The sequence below is a fragment of the Alligator mississippiensis genome, chromosome 15 (assembly GCF_030867095.1).
Source record: "Alligator mississippiensis isolate rAllMis1 chromosome 15, rAllMis1, whole genome shotgun sequence".
NCBI classification, from domain to species: domain Eukaryota; kingdom Metazoa; phylum Chordata; order Crocodylia; family Alligatoridae; genus Alligator; species Alligator mississippiensis.
Genome location: NC_081838.1, coordinates 553353 through 570638, shown reverse-complemented (window position 1 = coordinate 570638; position 17286 = coordinate 553353). Strand labels below are relative to the sequence as shown.

The 17286-nt window shown below is 62.9% G+C and overlaps 1 protein-coding gene across 1 annotated transcript; it reads right to left on the bottom strand.

The window, feature by feature from the left end:
* Nucleotides 1-606: 606 nt before the first annotated feature.
* On the bottom strand, nt 607-4134 carry CALM3 (calmodulin 3). The gene is made up of 6 exons (XM_059717982.1): nt 3899-4134; nt 3240-3270; nt 2759-2902; nt 1870-1976; nt 1652-1787; nt 607-1565 (listed from the first exon to the last, which is right to left on the bottom strand). Exons 1-6 carry the CDS (start codon nt 3899-3901, stop codon nt 1537-1539), a joined length of 450 nt encoding a protein of 149 aa, XP_059573965.1. The 5' UTR covers nt 3902-4134; the 3' UTR covers nt 607-1536.
* Between the last annotated feature and the right edge of the window lie 13152 nt (nt 4135-17286).

Sequence of the window (17286 nt, the reverse complement as noted above, 5' to 3'; positions counted from 1 at the left end):
GGGGGGAAGGAATGAGCCAGGTCGTCACCCCCCCGCCAGGAAATGACGTCACAGGTGGCCCCAGGCTGCGGTTCAAGGCGGGAGAAACTGAGGCACAGGCCGGCAGGGAGGCAAAGGCACGGAGACCTCAAGGATCCCCCGCCCCCTCCACTGCTCTGCTTTCTGCTCCCCCACCCGCTGGCAGCCGGAGCCTGGGCCGAGCTGGGAGCAGGGAGGGGCAGCCCAGCCCGCCTAGCTCATCGCTGCAGCGGAACCCGAGCCCGACACCCCCGGCCTCACATCCAGTCTCGCTCCCTTGTGGAAGCCCGCTCAGCCCGTCCAAACCATCACCCTGCCTCCAGCAGCGGCCAGGCTTTCCGCTTCGTGTTAAGCAGCTGAAAACCAGCCTCAGCCCGGGCACCACCCCCACCCAGGCAGCACCTAGCGCCTCAGCTTTGGTTCAGCAGCTGACCAGGCTCCATCCCAGGTCACCCCAACACCTCCGAAACCGGCTTAAACATCTAGGTCAAGCCGAGACGAGTGCGGACCAAGCAGCCAAGCGTAGGAGCCCCACAGAGCACGGGGTCAAGACCCCCGCGGCTGCCCCCCAGGCGCGGGGGCTGCAGGCCAGGTAGTCACTGTATTTTATTGGAAAACATTGATATAGTTTGATTTTCACAGCTTGAACTGAACACGACATTGCCGATTCCCCGACAGCCCCACTCCCGGCCCCGCCCCCTGCCTGCCCCCCAGGCTCCACCACGGACCCCCCAGGCAGCTGGGGGGCAGCAGCCAGGGGGCTGGAGGAGGCCCCATCTGCGGGGCGGGGAGGGCTCAGACACAGCCGCCCACCTGCTTCCGAGGATGAACTGAACCCCCCTCCCGCCACCCTGACTGGCCGAGCACGAGCCCCCTCCCCCTCCGATAACCTCCCCCTTAATTATCCCCTTAATGAACCCCCTTATAAAAGGACGCGGCGGATCATGCTGTCCGCGGGGCGGGCACCAAAGCCAAGGCAAGGTCACGATTCACGACAGAGCAGCGCGGGGCCGGGGGGGACAGACAGCGCCGGGCACGGCTTGGCCCCCCTCCCCGGGGCCGCCCCCCCAGCCAGGAGACCCCCCCCCGGGCCCCCCCGCAGGGCAGGGAGATATATACACAGCAGCTCCATCCGCACAATAAGGACACAGACGCTTTGTACACACGGGGGCCACGGGGGACCCCTGCCCCCCCCCGGCCTGGCTCCCAGGCCCCCCCATGAAGACCCTCCTGGCTGCACTTCGGGGGTACGACCCCCCCTTCCCCTCCCCCCACCTTCCTGCCCCGGCCCCAGGAAGGGGGGGGCCGCTGGGGGCCCGGTTGGCGCATGGAGCTGGACACATGCAAGGTGCAGTCCCCGGCCAGCTGCAGGGGCGGGGGGCATGCAGCGGGGGGGCCGGGGGGAGGCTTTAATCGCGGCCGGTTGGAGTTTGCCGAGAAAACCGGGGTGGGGGGAGCGACAGGGACAGGGCACGGCGAGGGGGGGGCGAAGGACGTCGCCAGCCGCCCGCCGCGGCCTCACTTCGCCGTCATCATCTGCACGAACTCTGCAAGAGACGCAGCCGTGAGGGGGGGGCCTGGCCTGGCCCCGCCCACGTGCCCCCTCCCCCCGGCCTGGGCCCCCACGACGCACCTTCGTAGTTGACCTGCCCGTCGCCGTCGATGTCGGCCTCGCGGATCATCTCGTCCACCTCCTCGTCCGTCAGCTTCTCGCCCAGGTTCGTCATCACGTGGCGCAGCTCGGCCGCGCTGATGTAGCCGTTCCCGTCCTGCCGGGGTGGGGGGGCAGGGGTGAGGCGGGGGGGAGGGGCGGGGGGGGGGGGGATTTCCGGACCCCCACGGGGCACCCACCTTGTCGAAGACGCGGAAGGCCTCCCGGATCTCCTCCTCGCTGTCTGTGTCCTTCATCTTCCGCGCCATCATGGTCAGGAACTCGGGGAAGTCGATGGTGCCATTGCCTGCGGGGGAGGGGGCAGTTGGGGGGGGTGGGGAGGGGAGCCCCACAGCCTCCACAAGAGCTGCCCTGACCCCATCTGCTGCTCTGCTTTCGTCTCCCTGCCCTGTACCCCCAGCTCCATCCGCCGCTCTGCTCTCTGCTTCCTGCCCTGCGGGCTCTGCCCCAGCTGCTGCTCTGCTTTCTGCCCCTTGCTCGATGCCCCGCTCTGCTTTCCGCTCCCTGCCCTGCAGCCCCCATCCCACCTGCTTGCTCCGCTCCTTGTCATGCCCTCGGCCCTGTCAACCGCTCTGATTTCTGCTCCCTGCCCCATCTGCTGCTCTGCCTTCGGTTCCCTACTTTGCAGTCCCTTCCCCACCGACCGCTCTGCTTTCTGCTCCCCGCCACGCAGTCCCTTCCCCATTGGCTGTTCCACTTGTTTCCTGCCCTGTCTAATGCTCTGCTTCTGGCTCCCTGCCCTGCATTCAGTGCCCCATCATACGCTCTTTCTGCTCCCCGCCCCACCTGCTGCTCTGCTGTCTGCTCCTTTCCCAAGCTACTGCTTTGTCCTACCCACTGCTCGGCTTTCAGCTCCTTCCCCAACCTACTGCTCTGCTTTCTGCTCCTGGTCCTGAACCAATCCACTGCTTTTTCAGCCTCCAGCCCTGTGTCCCCTCCCCCAACTACCGCTCTGCTTTCCGCTCCCTGTCCCCATCTGCCCTGTGCACAAGCACGGAGGCTGCTGGGGCCACAGGTCGCTCCGGCCCTGGGGAGCCCGTGGCTGCGCCCACCAGGGCCGGGCCTCACCGTCAGCGTCCACCTCGTTGATCATGTCCTGCAGCTCGGCCTCGGTGGGGTTCTGGCCCAGCGAGCGCATGACGGTGCCCAGCTCCTTGGTGGTGATGGTGCCGTCGCCGTCCTTGTCGAAGAGGGAGAAGGCCTCCTTGAACTCTGCGGGGGGGGGGAGGCAGGGGGAGGTGAGCTGGGCCCTGTCCCTGCCCCCGACTCGGGGGGCAGGGGGGCCGAGCTGCGCCTGGATGGGGGCTGGAAACCCCCAGGGACTACAGGGGAAGTAGAGCGGGTAGGGGGTAATTCTTAAGCTGCTGGCCCTTTAAGAGCTCGGGCACCCCCTGCTGGGGGAGACAGGGCACATCACCCCCCACGCACCCCTGGGTGTCACCCCTGCGCCCCCCAGCTGGGCGTCACCCCCAGGACCCCCCGACATCTCCCGTGTGCCCCCGGGGGGGGGAGCTGGACCCCTGGTGCAGAGATGCCCCCCCGCGCTCACCTGCTATCTGCTCCTCGGTGAGTTGGTCGGCCTGGGGGGCAAGAAGAGTCATTGGGGAGGGGGGCAGGCGCTGGGGGTCCCCCCCACCCCCAGCTCCCTGCCCCGGGGAGGGACACGCACACGCACACGCATGCACACGCGACCCCGCAGCAAGGCCCGCGCCAAGCCAGACCCCCGTGCCCTCCACGCGGGGTGGGGGGGGGGCAGCCCTGCAGCGCACCACAGCCCCCCCCACGGGGCCGCACCCCTGGGAACACAGCGGGGGAGGGGCTGGGCCACAACAGCCCCCCGGAAACCAGCGCCCCCCACTCGTGACGCCCCCCCACCGGCTTGATGCCCCCAGAGCCATGACCACGGCCCCTCCCCCACTGCCCCCCACGTGTGACACCTGCACCCCGCCCCTCCCCCCCACCCCCGCACGGGCCTGTCACCCCCAGCCACGACCCCAGCCCCTCCCCCACAGGCCCCCACGCGAGACGCTCCCCGCCCCTCCCCCCGCGGGACCCGCGCCCGCCCGCCCGCCCGCCCGTCCCCCCACGCGAGATACCCCCACCCCCACGCGCGCGACAATCCCGGGGCCCCCAACCGCGCCCTCCCCACGCAGGACACCCCCACGCCTGACACCGCCAGGCCCCCCGCGTGTCCCGGCCCCCCCTCACCATGGCGGTTCCGGGCGCGGCACGAGCTCCGGGCAACGGCGGCGGCGGGGGGGGCGGAGGAGCCGGGGACTCGTTTAGCCGCTCTCCCCGCTCGCGGATCACTCCGCCGCGACCCCGCCCCCTCCTGGCCCCGCCCCCAGCCCGCCCGGGCCCGCCCCCTCCGGCCCGGGAAGGCGCTGGGGGGAGGGGGCGCGGCCGGGCGGGGCCGGGGGGGCGGTGGAAACCCCGCCCCCCTCCGCGGGACTACTTTACATGCCGACGCGGAAGGAGACCAGGAGACGCCGCTCACCTATGGCAGCGGCGCTCCGATTGGCTCAGAGCGGGCGGCAGGATGAGAGCGCGGCGGGGATTGGCCGCCTCTCACCTGCAATGCGTCAAAATTGGACCGGGCCATTTTAAAAGAGCGGGAAGGGGGATAGGGGGCGGAACTAAGTGCAGGGAATAGGGAGGGAGCCGCGGCTGTGCCGCGCGGGGCGGGGGGAGCTCAGCGGGAATCCCCCGCGCGCGGAATGGTCGAGCCCGCTGCCCCGCACCCCCCGAGAACGCAATGGGGCGGCCCAGGAGGGCAGCACGCAGGGCAGCAGGCGGCAGGGGACGCTCCGCCCCACAGGCCATTCACCACGCCCCTTATGCAAATGAAGCCCTTCGTTTTCCCACCCACGGCCACGCCCCCTTGCACCACAGTCCACCTGCCCCGCCCCCAGCCTTCTTAGCAAGCAGGTTCAAAACCAGCAGGCCACGCCCCCTTACCCCCGTGACATCCCTGGCCCCGCGCAAAGGGGCAGAAGGACCCCCTAGCCCCGCCCCACCCTAACTGGCCGGTGTTTTAGTATAGACACGCCCACCTGACCGCGTGACCACGCCCTAAGGCCCCGCCTTCCCTGTGGGCACGCCCCCTGAGTCCCTGGCCACGCCCATATGCCCCCTGTGGAGGGGGCTTCTCACGTGACTCTAGCCACTGGACCCCACGTCCCTGCCCACCAGGGGGCCCCGATGTCCTGGCCCCGCCCCCCTCATGGGCCCTGCCTGGGACCCTGGTGCATGCTGGGAGCTGTAGTCCAGCCCAAGGGGGTGCAGAGTTCCATTTCCCAGCATGCGCCAGGCCCTGCCCTGCCGCGGGGCATGCTGGGCGTCGGGGTTCGGCCTCTCCGGGCTCCTGGGGTCGCTCTCTGAGCAGGGACTACAGCTCCCAACGTGCACCGGGCAGAGACCAGCCGTGGTGCATTGTGGGGAATGCAGTCCAGCCTCTGGCCCCTGGAGATTGCCGCTCCCGGCATGCATTGGAGCAGGACTTCCTCCCCTCCCGCCCAGCACGTGGGGATACATTTTGGGGAAGGCGATGGTTTTTCAGCTTCAAAATTGACCTTTTTTTTTCAATGGAAAATTCCCCCCAAGGGCTTCTGGGAGCAGGGGCTTGGGTGGGGTTTCTTAAGGGGAGGGGTGTCTTCCCAGCAGGCCCCAGTACCAGACTGGGAGCTGGGTCCTGGCAGCCCCCCTCCCCCCCCAATGAGGTGCCCCCGCTCGGGGCCTGCCCCCCCCACCCCCAAGGGGTGGCCCCATCCTGCCTGGGCCCCCATTGCTGCCCCCCCCCACCAGCAGGGGGCAGTTCCTGCCCGGTGGGTGGGGGTACTGGGGGGGAACCCAGGCCCCCGGGTGACTGCTCTAACCACTAGGCCCTGAACCCTGCCGAGCTGGGCTGGGGTCTCCCGGGGGGGCACCTCTCACCTGGCAGCAGCACCTGGGGGGGCAGCAGCGGGGCCAACCCCACCCCAGCCAGCAGAGGGCGCTAGCGCAGCCCCCCAGCTCCGCCTCGCCCTGGGGGGGGGCAGAGAACCTGGAGGTCGCCACGGCAATGGAGGCTCCGCATGCCCTGGGGTGCTGGTCCCTATGGGCAGAGGGTCGCCACGGCAACCTCTGTGGCATGGTGACCGGTCCCCATGGCAACGGCGCCCCCCAGCCATGATAATGCTGGTAGCAGCGGTGAGCCCCCCGGGGATCCCTGAGGACCTGCCCCCCTGGCCCCCACTGACGACACACGAGCCAGGCTGGTCTCCATCGCCCTTTTATTGACGCTGAAAAGCGGGGGCAACCCGCCCCCATTAAAAACCCGCATAAAAGCCCCCACCCCACAAAGAGGGAAACTGAGGCAGCGGCAGCGGGGCAGGAAGAGCCCCCCAGGGAGGCCAAGGAAGCCCCTCTCCCGCTGCTCTGACCACTGGGGGACACTGTCCCAGGGCCGCACTGGGGGGTTTAGGAGCCTGCCCCCATTTAACCCGGTTTAACCCTGGACAGACGCAGCCGTATCCCGGGATAGGCCGGGAGCTGCCCCCGTGGCCTGGCCCTGTCATGACACCCCTGGAGGAGGTTGCCCCAGGATAAACCCTGTCTGTCCCCTTCAGATCGGTGAATGGCCCCTGGTCTGGGGGGGAGGGGGGGTCCATGCCCTGCCCCCCACACAAATACTGGCCCCCCCAGGCAAACAGAGAGCCCAGGAGTCCGGCTCCAGGCTCCCTCCCCACCCACCCGCTAGGTCACGTGGCCTGAGCAGAGTTTCAGCCTATAGCAAGAACAGCAAGAACTGTTCAGCATCCCTGAATATTAATTAGGCTGAATATTAATTAGGCTGAATATTAATTAGGCTGACATGCAAAAGAGGGGAGCAAGTTTACTTAAATATAAGCATGAGCCGGCTGCGGGGTGAGGCCGCAGGAGCTATAACTGGTGGAAAACTCGTTAGGGTTGGGAGCCGGATGTGTGGATTGGCCATGATTTGCATATGGAAATCTGCTGATTAGCCTATGGAAGGATGTGGCTTTGCATATGGTAATGAGCTGAGTGGCACCAACCTTCTGATTGGTTTGTGTCTGGGAGGAGGGGGTCCAATGGCTGGGCCCACGGCCGTGGATCCTGAACTGGGATATGGCGTCGGATCGGGCGGAGGATGGATTTGCATATGCAAATCAGTCTGTTTGCATCCCGCCTGCCTTGGGGGGCAATTTCATTTGGAGATGGATCCGCCAGTGGGATCTGGCTCGTTAGCATGCGGCTTGGTATAGGGAAATGTATGATGATGTGCGCGTGGGCGTGCGTGTGCATACATGGGCGTGTGGGCAGGTAGAGGTGTGCATGCATGGGTGTGGGGGGGTGGGACGTGTGTGTGAGTGCACGCATGGGTGTGGAGGCGGGGGGGGGTGCATGCATGGGGGGGCGGGAGAGGTGTGTGGGGGGGTGCGCGTGTCTGGGATTTGCAAAACCCAGTGCGCCCCTGCCGCTTTGCATAGGGACTGGGATACATTTGCATCTGGGGCTGGGGTCCGCCCTGCCCTACATGTGCAACCCCCTCTGGCCCCTTCCCCCACAGCGCCCCCTCCTGTCGCGGGGATCAGGATCGGGCCCCCAGGACAGGATGGGGGCCTGGTTCACTCGAGGAGGCTGAGCAGGGCCCGGAGGAAGAGCAGGGCCTTCTGGAAGCAGAGGCCGGAGGGCGGCCAGGGGGGTGGCTCCCATCCTGTGGGGCAAACAGACCCGGGGTGAGACGAAGCCCGGGGCATCCTGCAGAGGGCGCAGGAGAACCCCGTGGGTCTGCCCCCCCAACCCCCGCCCGCCTGCTCCTGCACCATCCCAGCCCCCCCGGCCGGCTCAGCTCCCCAGGCACCTACTCTGGCCCACGGGCAGCAGCACCACAGTCACGTCCTCAGAGCAGTCGTGGGTCCTGGCGTCGTAGGGCTGCAGGCCGCAGCAGTCCTGCATGGCGTGGGTCCGTGGCAGCACCCAGTGCTGCTTGTCATTCATGCAGCAGAGGTGCGTGTCGTTGCTGTAGGAGTGCCCCGGGCACGGCCCCTCCACGATCGGGTCTGGCAGGAGAGAAAAAGTGTGAGGGGGGGCAGGGCTCCCCCAATGCACGCACAGGTACATGCACCGCACGCACGCACTCATGTGCAGGTCTGTGCATACATACATCCCTATAGATGTGTGCACATATAAGCACGTGTGTGTGTGTGTGTGTGTGTGTGTGTGTGAGCGTATCAAGTGGAGTGCCCCAGAGGTCGGTCCTGGGGCTGGTTGTGTTCCAAGTCGTCATCACCGACCTGGAAGATGGGATGGGGTGCACCCTCCGCAAGTTCGCGAAGACCCCAAGCCGGGGGGAGAAGCAGATACGCTGGAGGGTGGGGCTGGGGCTCAGAGAGACCCAGACGGATGGGAGGCTTGGGCCAAAAGAAATCCAATCCCATGAGGTTCAACAAGGACACGTGCAAAGTCCTGCGCTGGGGAGGGAGCGATCCCCTGCACCGGGGCAGGCTGGGGGGACGGGCTGGGCAGCAGCTCTGCAGAAAAGGACCGGGGGGGACGGGGGACAAGAAGCTGGACAGGAGCCGGCAGTGTGCCCGTGCTGCCAGGGCATCCTGGGCTGCATCAGTAGGAGCATCGCTGGCGGGTCGAGGGCAGTGATTCTTCCCCTCTGTTCAGCACTGGGGAGGCCACATCTGGAGCCCTGTGTCCAGCTGTGGCCCCACTGCAGAACGGATGCAGATACGTTGGAGAGAGTCCAGCGGAGGGCAATGAAAATGGTTGGGGGCTGGGGGACAGGATCTGGGCTGATTGAGTCTGGAGAAGAGAAGACGGAGGGGGATTGAATAGCAGCCTTCACCTCCCTGCTGGGGGCTGCACAGAGGACGGAGCGGGACTGTCCTCAGTGGGGGCAGCTGACAGGACAAGGGGGATGGGCTCCGGCTGCAGCGACGGGAGTTGAGGTTGGAGATTAGGAAGCATTTTCTCATGAGGAGGGGGGTAAAACACTGGAGCCGGCTCCCCAGAGCGGTGGTGCTGTCTCCATCCTTGGCGGTGTTTAGGACCCAGGTAGACAAAGCCTCGGCTGGGGTGATGGAGTTGGGGCTGGTCCTGCTTGGAGCGGGGGTGGGGGTGCGCTTGACGTGCCCCCCCGAGCTCCCTCCCACCCTCGTTGTCTGATTCTATGATTCTGTAACCCAGGAATACGGGACACACACGCACACACACACGCACACGCACAGTCCTACATAAACACACATGTACCTGCATATTACACACACACACACATCACCCACACCTACCTATGTAGACACAACCCTGTCTACACACGTGCATCTGCACACACACACAACCCAAGTATCCAGGACATGCACACACCTCCCCTCCCCTACCTAAGCATGCGTGCACACAAACATGCCTCCATAGATGCACTCACACGCACAGAACCGATATACACACCTGCAGTGACACACTCGACACGCCCCCTTCCTACACAAACACATGCCCCCCCAAACACACACAGCACACGTGCACACACCAACGTCTGTCTTTGTGTTCAGAAGGAGGCTAGACAGACAGCTGGCCGGGGTCGTGTGACCCCAGCATCCTTTCCTGCCACGGCAGGGGTCTCACGGGATGATGTGCTCGGGTCCCTTCCGCCCCGCCCCGACCCGACCCGACCCGACCCGACCGACTATGCAACTACCTGCTCCATTTGGACCTGCCCCCCCCGCCCCCCCAGGACCCCCCGGCTCTCACCAATGGGGGCGGCTGACATGGGGGGCACCTCTGGGGCCAGGCTGGCCAGGAGGCTGGCAAGAGCTGCAGGGGAGACAGAGCAGAGGGTGAACACGGGCCCCCCCGTCGGTGCCCCTCACTCCCGACCCGCAGCCCCCTGCCCCCCCAGCCGCCCATTGCCCCTCACTTCCAACCTGTGCCCCCCCTCCCCACCGCCGCCCGGCCCATTACCCAGAAGCGCCCGGAGTGGGGTCATGGCAGCTGTGCATCAAGCAGTCTGCAAGCCCTTCGGTGCTTATATAGAGCTCGGGTCAGGGCTCCCTCCCCACTGAGCTCATTGGTGGGGGAGGGCTGGGCTGGATGCAACCCCAATAGCCCTGCCAGCTCCGCGGCTCTAGGCCTTTATGACTCATCGGAGCTGCTGCCAAAAGCCTAGACAGAGAGGAGCGAGGCAGTTTTCCCATCTGTATAATGGGCTTGAGCACCTGACCTCCCTCCCTCAAGTGCTGGGACCCTGCTTGGGGCTGCCTCAGTTTCCCCATTTGTATAAACGGGCCTGAAGACGCTGCCGCTCCACCCCCGCACCGCGTGCCCACACGTGCCAGGCCAAGATGCGGGAGTGGAGGGGGCAAGCCAGGACTGCCCCACGGAGCCCACGGGGGGCAGAGGAAAATGAGCGGCGCGTGGTGCTGCATGACCCACGTCGGTCCCCATGCGTTTGTTGCATCATCCCTGTCCCCAGCCAGCGGGATCACGGGGGGGGGGGGGGAGCTGGCTCGCCGCCTCCCCCACAAAACAGGGCTTGTGTCTGCCGGGGACGCTGGCCAAGTGGGGCTAAGGTCAGGGCAAAGGGGTGACCCCTAGGCACGGGCGGCAGGGAAGGCAGTAGGGGTCACCCCCACACCTGAAGGAGACGGGCCCGTGGACAGGGTCCCTCTATGCCCCCCCGGCTGCATTTATGGGGTCCCTCTCCAATGGGGCGGGGGGCATGCCTCCCAGCCCCCTCTGCCAGGAGCCCTGCCCTGGGCTGCGGCTGGATGGGAGAGCGACGGGGTCTGAGCAGGGTTTTTCCCCCGTCCCTCCCTCCTTTGCAGCACTGAGGGTCCAACTCAGACCCGTCCCTGTTACCCCCCTCCCAGCGCACCCCCGCCCCGTAAGGTGCATCTACACATTCAATCCACGCGCTTTAGGTGATGTGCATTCAATCCCATACCCCCTTGCGAGGCGCTAGAAACAGTCCCGTTCGCTCCTTTTAATGCACGTCGGGGGGGGGGTTGTGATGCTTTAATGCGCATGTATGGACGCGCCCTCAGGGAGTCTGGCTCAGTCTCAATAACCTCTTGGTCCCGCTGCTTCTGCTTCACCCCCAGGACCCACGTCCTCCAGAGGCTCCGCGTCGTCTAGCAGACTTGGGCACCTTTGGTTTCCCTCTCGGGGAGGAATAACACGGCGCCAAGAGCACCCACGCCTGGCTCAGGTCCCGGGCGCGCAGCCCGGACCCGAGAGGGACAGGGCAGAGCAGGGCAGCGGGGCAACGGAGGGCTTCCCTGGGGGATGAAGGGGTTTGGCCCGGAAGCATGACGCGGGCCAGTTGTGTTGCAAGGGGGGTTCCCGAATGAGGGCACGCGGACAAATTTAGGCCTGTCTGGGTTTTAGACGATGCTTGAGGGCTGACATAAATGTTTACACCAGGGGAAGGGGTGAGGACAAAGTCACAGGAGATCCGTTGTTGACTGTTTCTTGCCAGACACTAATGAGGGCTCACGGCGTGGGACAGGCAGGGCCAGTTATGACGAGTAGAGTACCAAGATGGTCTTTTCCGCCCCGGGGAGCTCGTCGTGCCCACACAGGGCCGATCGCCGTGGCTGCCACCGTGTGAAACCCCCTGTCCCCAGATCCTTGCCAAACAAGAGCAAGTTTTCCACTAGTCCATGCTGGGCGGCAGCCACGGGACGTGACCAGATGCTGGGGGAAACCCGTGGGCTCTTGCGCGCCTGGTCCTGATCCAGACGGAGTCGGGGAGGGCCAGGGACAAGCAGCCTGGATCGGGGCAGAACAACCCCCGCCACCTCTGCCTCGCCTGCGACCCCCGGGAAGAGCCCTCGGCGTGGACGGACACTCGCCGGCAGACGGCAGCTCCGGGCTCAGCGGCTTGGGGGCGAAGAGCCACTTTGGGGACGATGAAGAAGGGAACAGGGAGGATGACACAAAGCATCATGGCGCCGCTTTATGTCTCCCCCGGAGCCCAGCACAACAACGCTGTGCCCAGGCCTAACCCGAACCCAAACCCAACACTAACACGAACTGTAAGCCTAACTGCGGTTACCAAACCTCCTGCATTGCCCTGGACTTCCCAGGAATTAGATCTAAATCCCCAGGAGATGATGAGAGTCAACCAGGAGACAAATGATAGCGCATTTATTTAAAAAAAAGATGAAATCTTGAATCCAATTCATACTGTAATCCACTAGAATTTTAAAATACAATATTAATCAACATTTCCCTCCGGATATAAAGTCACTGATATCAGTACAGCATCTGATGCAGATTCCCGAAATATATTGAAACACAGCTGGAAACCCTAACGCTAACACTCAACCAACCCCATGACACAACCCTAACCGCTAACCATATCTCCAACCCTAACCAAACCCACTAAACCAGCGCTAAACCCTAACCGTATGCCAAACCCTAACCCAGCCCCCTGACCCAACCCTAACCCCTAACTTTATCCCAAACCCTAACCCAAAACCCTGACCCAACTGTAACCCCTAACCATATCCCCAACCCAAACCCAACCCCCTAACCCAAACCGTATCCCCAACGCTAACCCAACCCCATAACCCAACCCTAACCAAAACCGTATCCCCTACCCTAAACCAGCCCCCTAAACCAACCCTGACTCCTAACCATATCCCCAACCCTAAGCCAACCCCCTGACCCAACCCTAAGCCCTAACTGTATCCCCAACCCTAACCCTAAGCCTAACCCGTGCACCCGACAGGAGGGGGCAGGTGCGGCGAGGGGGACGGGTGCCGTGGGGGGCGGCCCTAGGCCCAGGAGACGGAGAGAGCAGAAGCGCGGGCGGGGGACGGACGGGGGTTGCAAGGTGCAGGGTGAGGGGACGTCCCGGGGATCGGTTCCTGGCCGTCCCTCGGGGGGCACGAGCAGGCCGGCAGTTTCTAACGAGCCCCTGGACATTCGTTTCCACGCAGCGAGGGATGAAAGCGGGGAGCTTGTGGGAACCAGCTGTGGGGGAAGCTGAGTGCGCCGCCAGATCTCCCCCCGGCTGGGCCCGGGCTTGGGGCAAAGGGGCAAGCCGCGACGGCTGCAGGGGGGAGAGGGCGGGGGGAAAACCCTGCTCAGACCCCGTCTCTCCCGTCCAGCTCCGCTCTCTGCCGGACCCAGGAGCCCGGGGCAGACGGGTGTGGGGCGCGACCCCGTCGCCGGCAGCGCTGAGGCTCCGCAGCAGAGATGCGCACAGACCCGGTGCCCACCCCCTGCACAATCCCGTCCCCCGCTGCCACCCCCTCCCCTGCCAGGAGCCATAAAAGCAGAGCCCCGTGTCACCAGGATCGTGGTCTCAGGCAGCCACGCCTGGAAAGACACTTCACCCCCAGCGTTGAGACCCCAACCCCGTCCCCAAACGACCGTCCCAAGCGCAAGGGCAACCCCCTGCCCATCACATGCACAACGGGACCAGCCAAAGCCCATTTCTGCCTCGGTGAACGCAGCGGAGACTCCCGAGGACCCCGGGGCTACCCCCGTTCCGCCCCGTCTGTTCCCAGAGCACGCTCCCCAGGACCGAGCCGACCTCACCCGTGTCCTCCAGCGCATCTGCAGGACACAGCGCTCCCTCTCACGCTGATCCCGAAGAGGAGCCGCACCTCGCTCCCGAGCACGCAGAACAAGGGGAAAACGATAGCGTTTTCCAGAGTTTGGGGGCCTCGTTTTCAGCGTGCTCACCCTCCCCTTCCTGCTTAACCCAAAGCTGAGTCCCTTGCTGCTGCTGGACACGGGTCTCCAGGGGCAGAGCGACAACGGGCGGGGATTTCGAGTGGGCTGCGCCAATGCTCCTGCTGGGATCAACCCCGCGGGGTCCTAGCTAACGGGTCGGCTCAAAGCAATGCTGCATTGGGGGTCAGGATCTCCCCCCTGCTCAGACTGGTCCAGACCGTGGGGTGGGGGTTGCTTTCCTTTGTAGCAGGGGCACGGTTTCTACCTAGGGTCTCTGAAGCATCTATGAACCCCCTTTAAGAGCAGCAGGACGTTGCCCCCTGCAACCCCCCTGCTTTCTCTGGGGGCAGAGGTGCAACGCCTGGGCTGTGTCAGGGCTGGTGGCGGCTCGATGCTGGATGTGCCTGGGCTGGTTTGTGCCGCACGCCTGGGGGTCTTGTCCTGGAGAGACGGGGGGACCCGCCTCCATCCAACAATGAAACGCAGAGCAACAAACAGCAACGCGAGACGCTGCAGCCCGAGGATGCCAGCGGCTGATGGACAACAGACCGTTCATCCCCCCGGTATAACTATTTGGGCCGGGCCCTGGCTGCATGCCTGGTTCGAAGGTCCGGACAAGTGAAACATCCTTTTCGTGGAGACCTGGATGTGTTTCTGTGTCTGGGATTTGACTGTCACAGCCAGGCAGAGACGATCCAGACAAGCCATGAGCGGCAGCCAAGGGAAGTCGAGGTTGGATATTAGGAAAAACTCCCCATGACGAGGGTGGACCGACCCGGTCTCAGCGGTGACACATTAGACCAGGCGCCGCAGAGAGGTTGGGGGGGGGTCTCCGTCCTGGGAGGTGCTGAAGACCCGGGTAGACAACGCCTTGTCTGGGATGATGGAGTTGCGGCTGGTCCCACTTGGAGCAGGGTCAGACTGGGTGTGACCCCCCTCGAGGTCCCTTCCAGCCCTCGTTGCTTGTGACCAAGCGGCCCCAGGACTCTTGCCCTTCCTGCTCATTCCTAGGCATTGAGGTCTTGTGAAGAGCTTCTGCCATTGCTCATATTGGCTGAATCCCTGCGAACGCAGAAGCCGGGAACATCTGTGTTTCATAGTTTCCTAGTAGCTCGGGTCAGGAGGGACCTGAACAGATCATCCCTCCTGACCCCCTGTCACAGGCAGGAATGAATGGTGGGTTCACACGACCCCAGACAAGTGATCGTCCTGTAGCAGAAAGCCCCCTTAAAAAGCCCCCTTTTCCTCTTGCCTGCATTTGCTCTCCCCTCTTCGAATATGTTTCTCTTCTTCTACCTTTTCTTCCTTCCTCTCTCTTTCACTTTAAGATAAGGAATTGTGTTTTATAATTTGTATGTGTGCATTTTGTCTCTCCCCTTGTATTTTGCTATTTTTATCTATTTGTATGCCATGGCATTACTTTTGTAGCTTATATTTTATACTCCTCACCTTTCAACTTTCAACCATAAATGTGTTTAGTAACAATGGTAACAAGGGCAGGAATCAAGCTGACCTTCCCTGTATCAGGCTGGCCCCTGAAAGAGCGAGTGAATCAGTGATTGCATGTGTAACACTGGAGCAGCAGACAGCGATTAACTCCAAAGGAAACCGCAGATCAATCAAGGGAAGAACTCAAAAGAAGACAGTGTAACAACCAGGAAATCTCTAAACATCACTGATCAAGGGCTAGAAGCCCTGGCCTGAGTTGAATCAACGCCAGGGACCAACTTTTGGGCTGAATATCTCCAGATCGGCCGCTCCCAGAGCCCTATTCAAAATTCAGCAACAGACTCCCAAACCTGCACGTACATGCAGACGACCCCTGGGGCTGACAGATGCCGTCCAGTAGCCACCGAGGGGGAAGTCCCACGAGGGTCAATGACCCCTGGATTGGGCAAACCTGAAAACTGGGGAGTCACCAAAGTCTGCCAGGGACAGATAAAAGGCAGTGAAAAGTGACCCTCAGCAGTGCCCTCTTGACCTCCAACTCGACCAGACCTGTCCAGCCAGAAGGACCAGCCGGTGACCCCCTTCTGGAGGATAACACCACGCTGGAAGAAGCCTCGACGGCAGACTCCAGCACTTGTAGGATAGGTATACCTGACTCTGTAGCTTGCTACTGTGTGTGTGTATGTGTGTGCATGTGTGTGTGTGGGGGGGGGACCAGCCCCAAGGTTTATGATTTAACTTCATTACAGTGTTTCAATCCACCTAATAAACCAGAATTTTAAGGATCCCGAGTTGGACATTTGTAGCCAACAATCCAACCTCCTCTTGAATTTGCCCAAGGTAGGGGTGAGGACCACTTCCCTGGGAAGTTGGTTCCAGATTGTGGCCACCCTAACTGTAAAATATTGTCTTCTGATCTCCAACCTAAACCTGTTCTCCATCAGCTTATGCCCATTGTTCCTCGTCACCCCAGGTGGTGCTGGGGAGAACAGGGCTCTGCCTATTTGCTGTTGATCTCCCCCGATGAGCTTGTAGGCAGCCACCAGGTCCCCCCTCAGCCTCCTCTTGCTGAGGCTGAACAGGTCCAGGTCCCTCCGTCTCTCCTCGTAGGGCCTGTCCTGCTGCCCTCTCACCAAGCGGGTGGCCCTCCTCCGACCCCTCTCCAGGCTGGCCACATCCCGTTTGAAGTGCGGCGCCCAGTACTGGACGCAGTACTCCAGCTGCGGCCTGACCAGTCGCATAGAGGGGGAGGATCACCTCCCTGGACCGGCTTGAGATGCATCTTTGGATGCACGACAGGGTATGGCTGGCCTTGCTGGCTGCGGTCTGGCATTGGTGGTTCATGTTCATCTTGGAGTCAGTAATGACTCTGAGATCCCTTTCTGCTTCTGTGCTTTCACGAGGGGAGCTCCCCAGCCTGTATGTGTGCTGTGGGTTCCTTTTCCCAAGGTGTAGCACCCTGCACTTGTCTATGTTGAACCCCATCCTATTCTCATCTGCCCACTTTTGTAGTCTGTCTAAATCTAGTTGCAGCCTCTCTCTCCCTTCAAGTGTGTCCGCCTCGCCCCACATCTTAGTGTCATCAGCAAACTGGTGCTGGTCGCTCCAAAACCACTCGTCTCTCTCCAGTGCTGGCAGGGCCCCTGCCCGCTGAGGGCACGGCCAAACCATGGCACCGCTCCCTTATGACCTGCACATCAGTCGTCCAGAGCCTTTTGGAGAGCTCTGGGCACAAGGCTTACTCCATGCGGGGCGCTTGTACACATGCGCATTTACTACATGGTGACCGAAACGACTGCATAGTACAGGTATGCGTCTACACATGCACACCCATGTGCATATTTACTGCACAGTAAATATGAAGACTTACACTGACTTCAGTGTAAATTTGATACCTGCAGCATGGAGGTACCAAATGTACACCTGATTAGTTACTGCGCAGTAATGCACGTGTAGATGCCGTGTGTGTGGACTGACTCAGTCCGCACACAGCATTAATGTGCTTTAACGCCTGCACGTGTAGACACTGGCCTACTGCAGTAACTTACTGCACAGTAAATTTAAGCCGCTGTAAATGCACGTGTAGACAAGCCCACTGTATGCACCAGACTCAGCAAACTCCTGTTGGCATCAGTCATTTGCTCACTTGCAGCCAGGTACAAGTCAGTATGAGTCCCAGGTGGATGGACTGGCCCCATCTTTACTCCAGCTAACTACCCCGAGTAGTTAGTGACTAACTACCCCGAACAGCTGACAGCAATGCACAGTCACGGCTGTGCCCCCCGCGGATGGGGCTCAGGACACACGTACAGGTGCTCCATACACAACCCTTTGGACAGGGCTGATCCTGCCTCCAGCAGGGGTGGGATGAGATGCAGCCTCTGGAGGTCCCGAGTTCTGCTGTGAGGAAGGTCATGGGGAGGGGGAAACCCCGATGGGGGACACTGCTGGGATGT

What these genes read in the sequence shown, in the direction of transcription:
- CALM3 (XM_059717982.1), bottom strand. An exon ending in CACCGAGGAGCAGATAGCAG is followed by an intron (nt 2,903 to 3,239) that starts GTGAGCGCGGGG and finishes CCCCCCCCGCAG; the next exon opens with AGTTCAAGGAGGCCTTCTCC. An exon ending in CAACGAGGTGGACGCTGACG is followed by an intron (nt 1,977 to 2,758) that starts GTGAGGCCCGGC and finishes CCTCCCCCGCAG; the next exon opens with GCAATGGCACCATCGACTTC.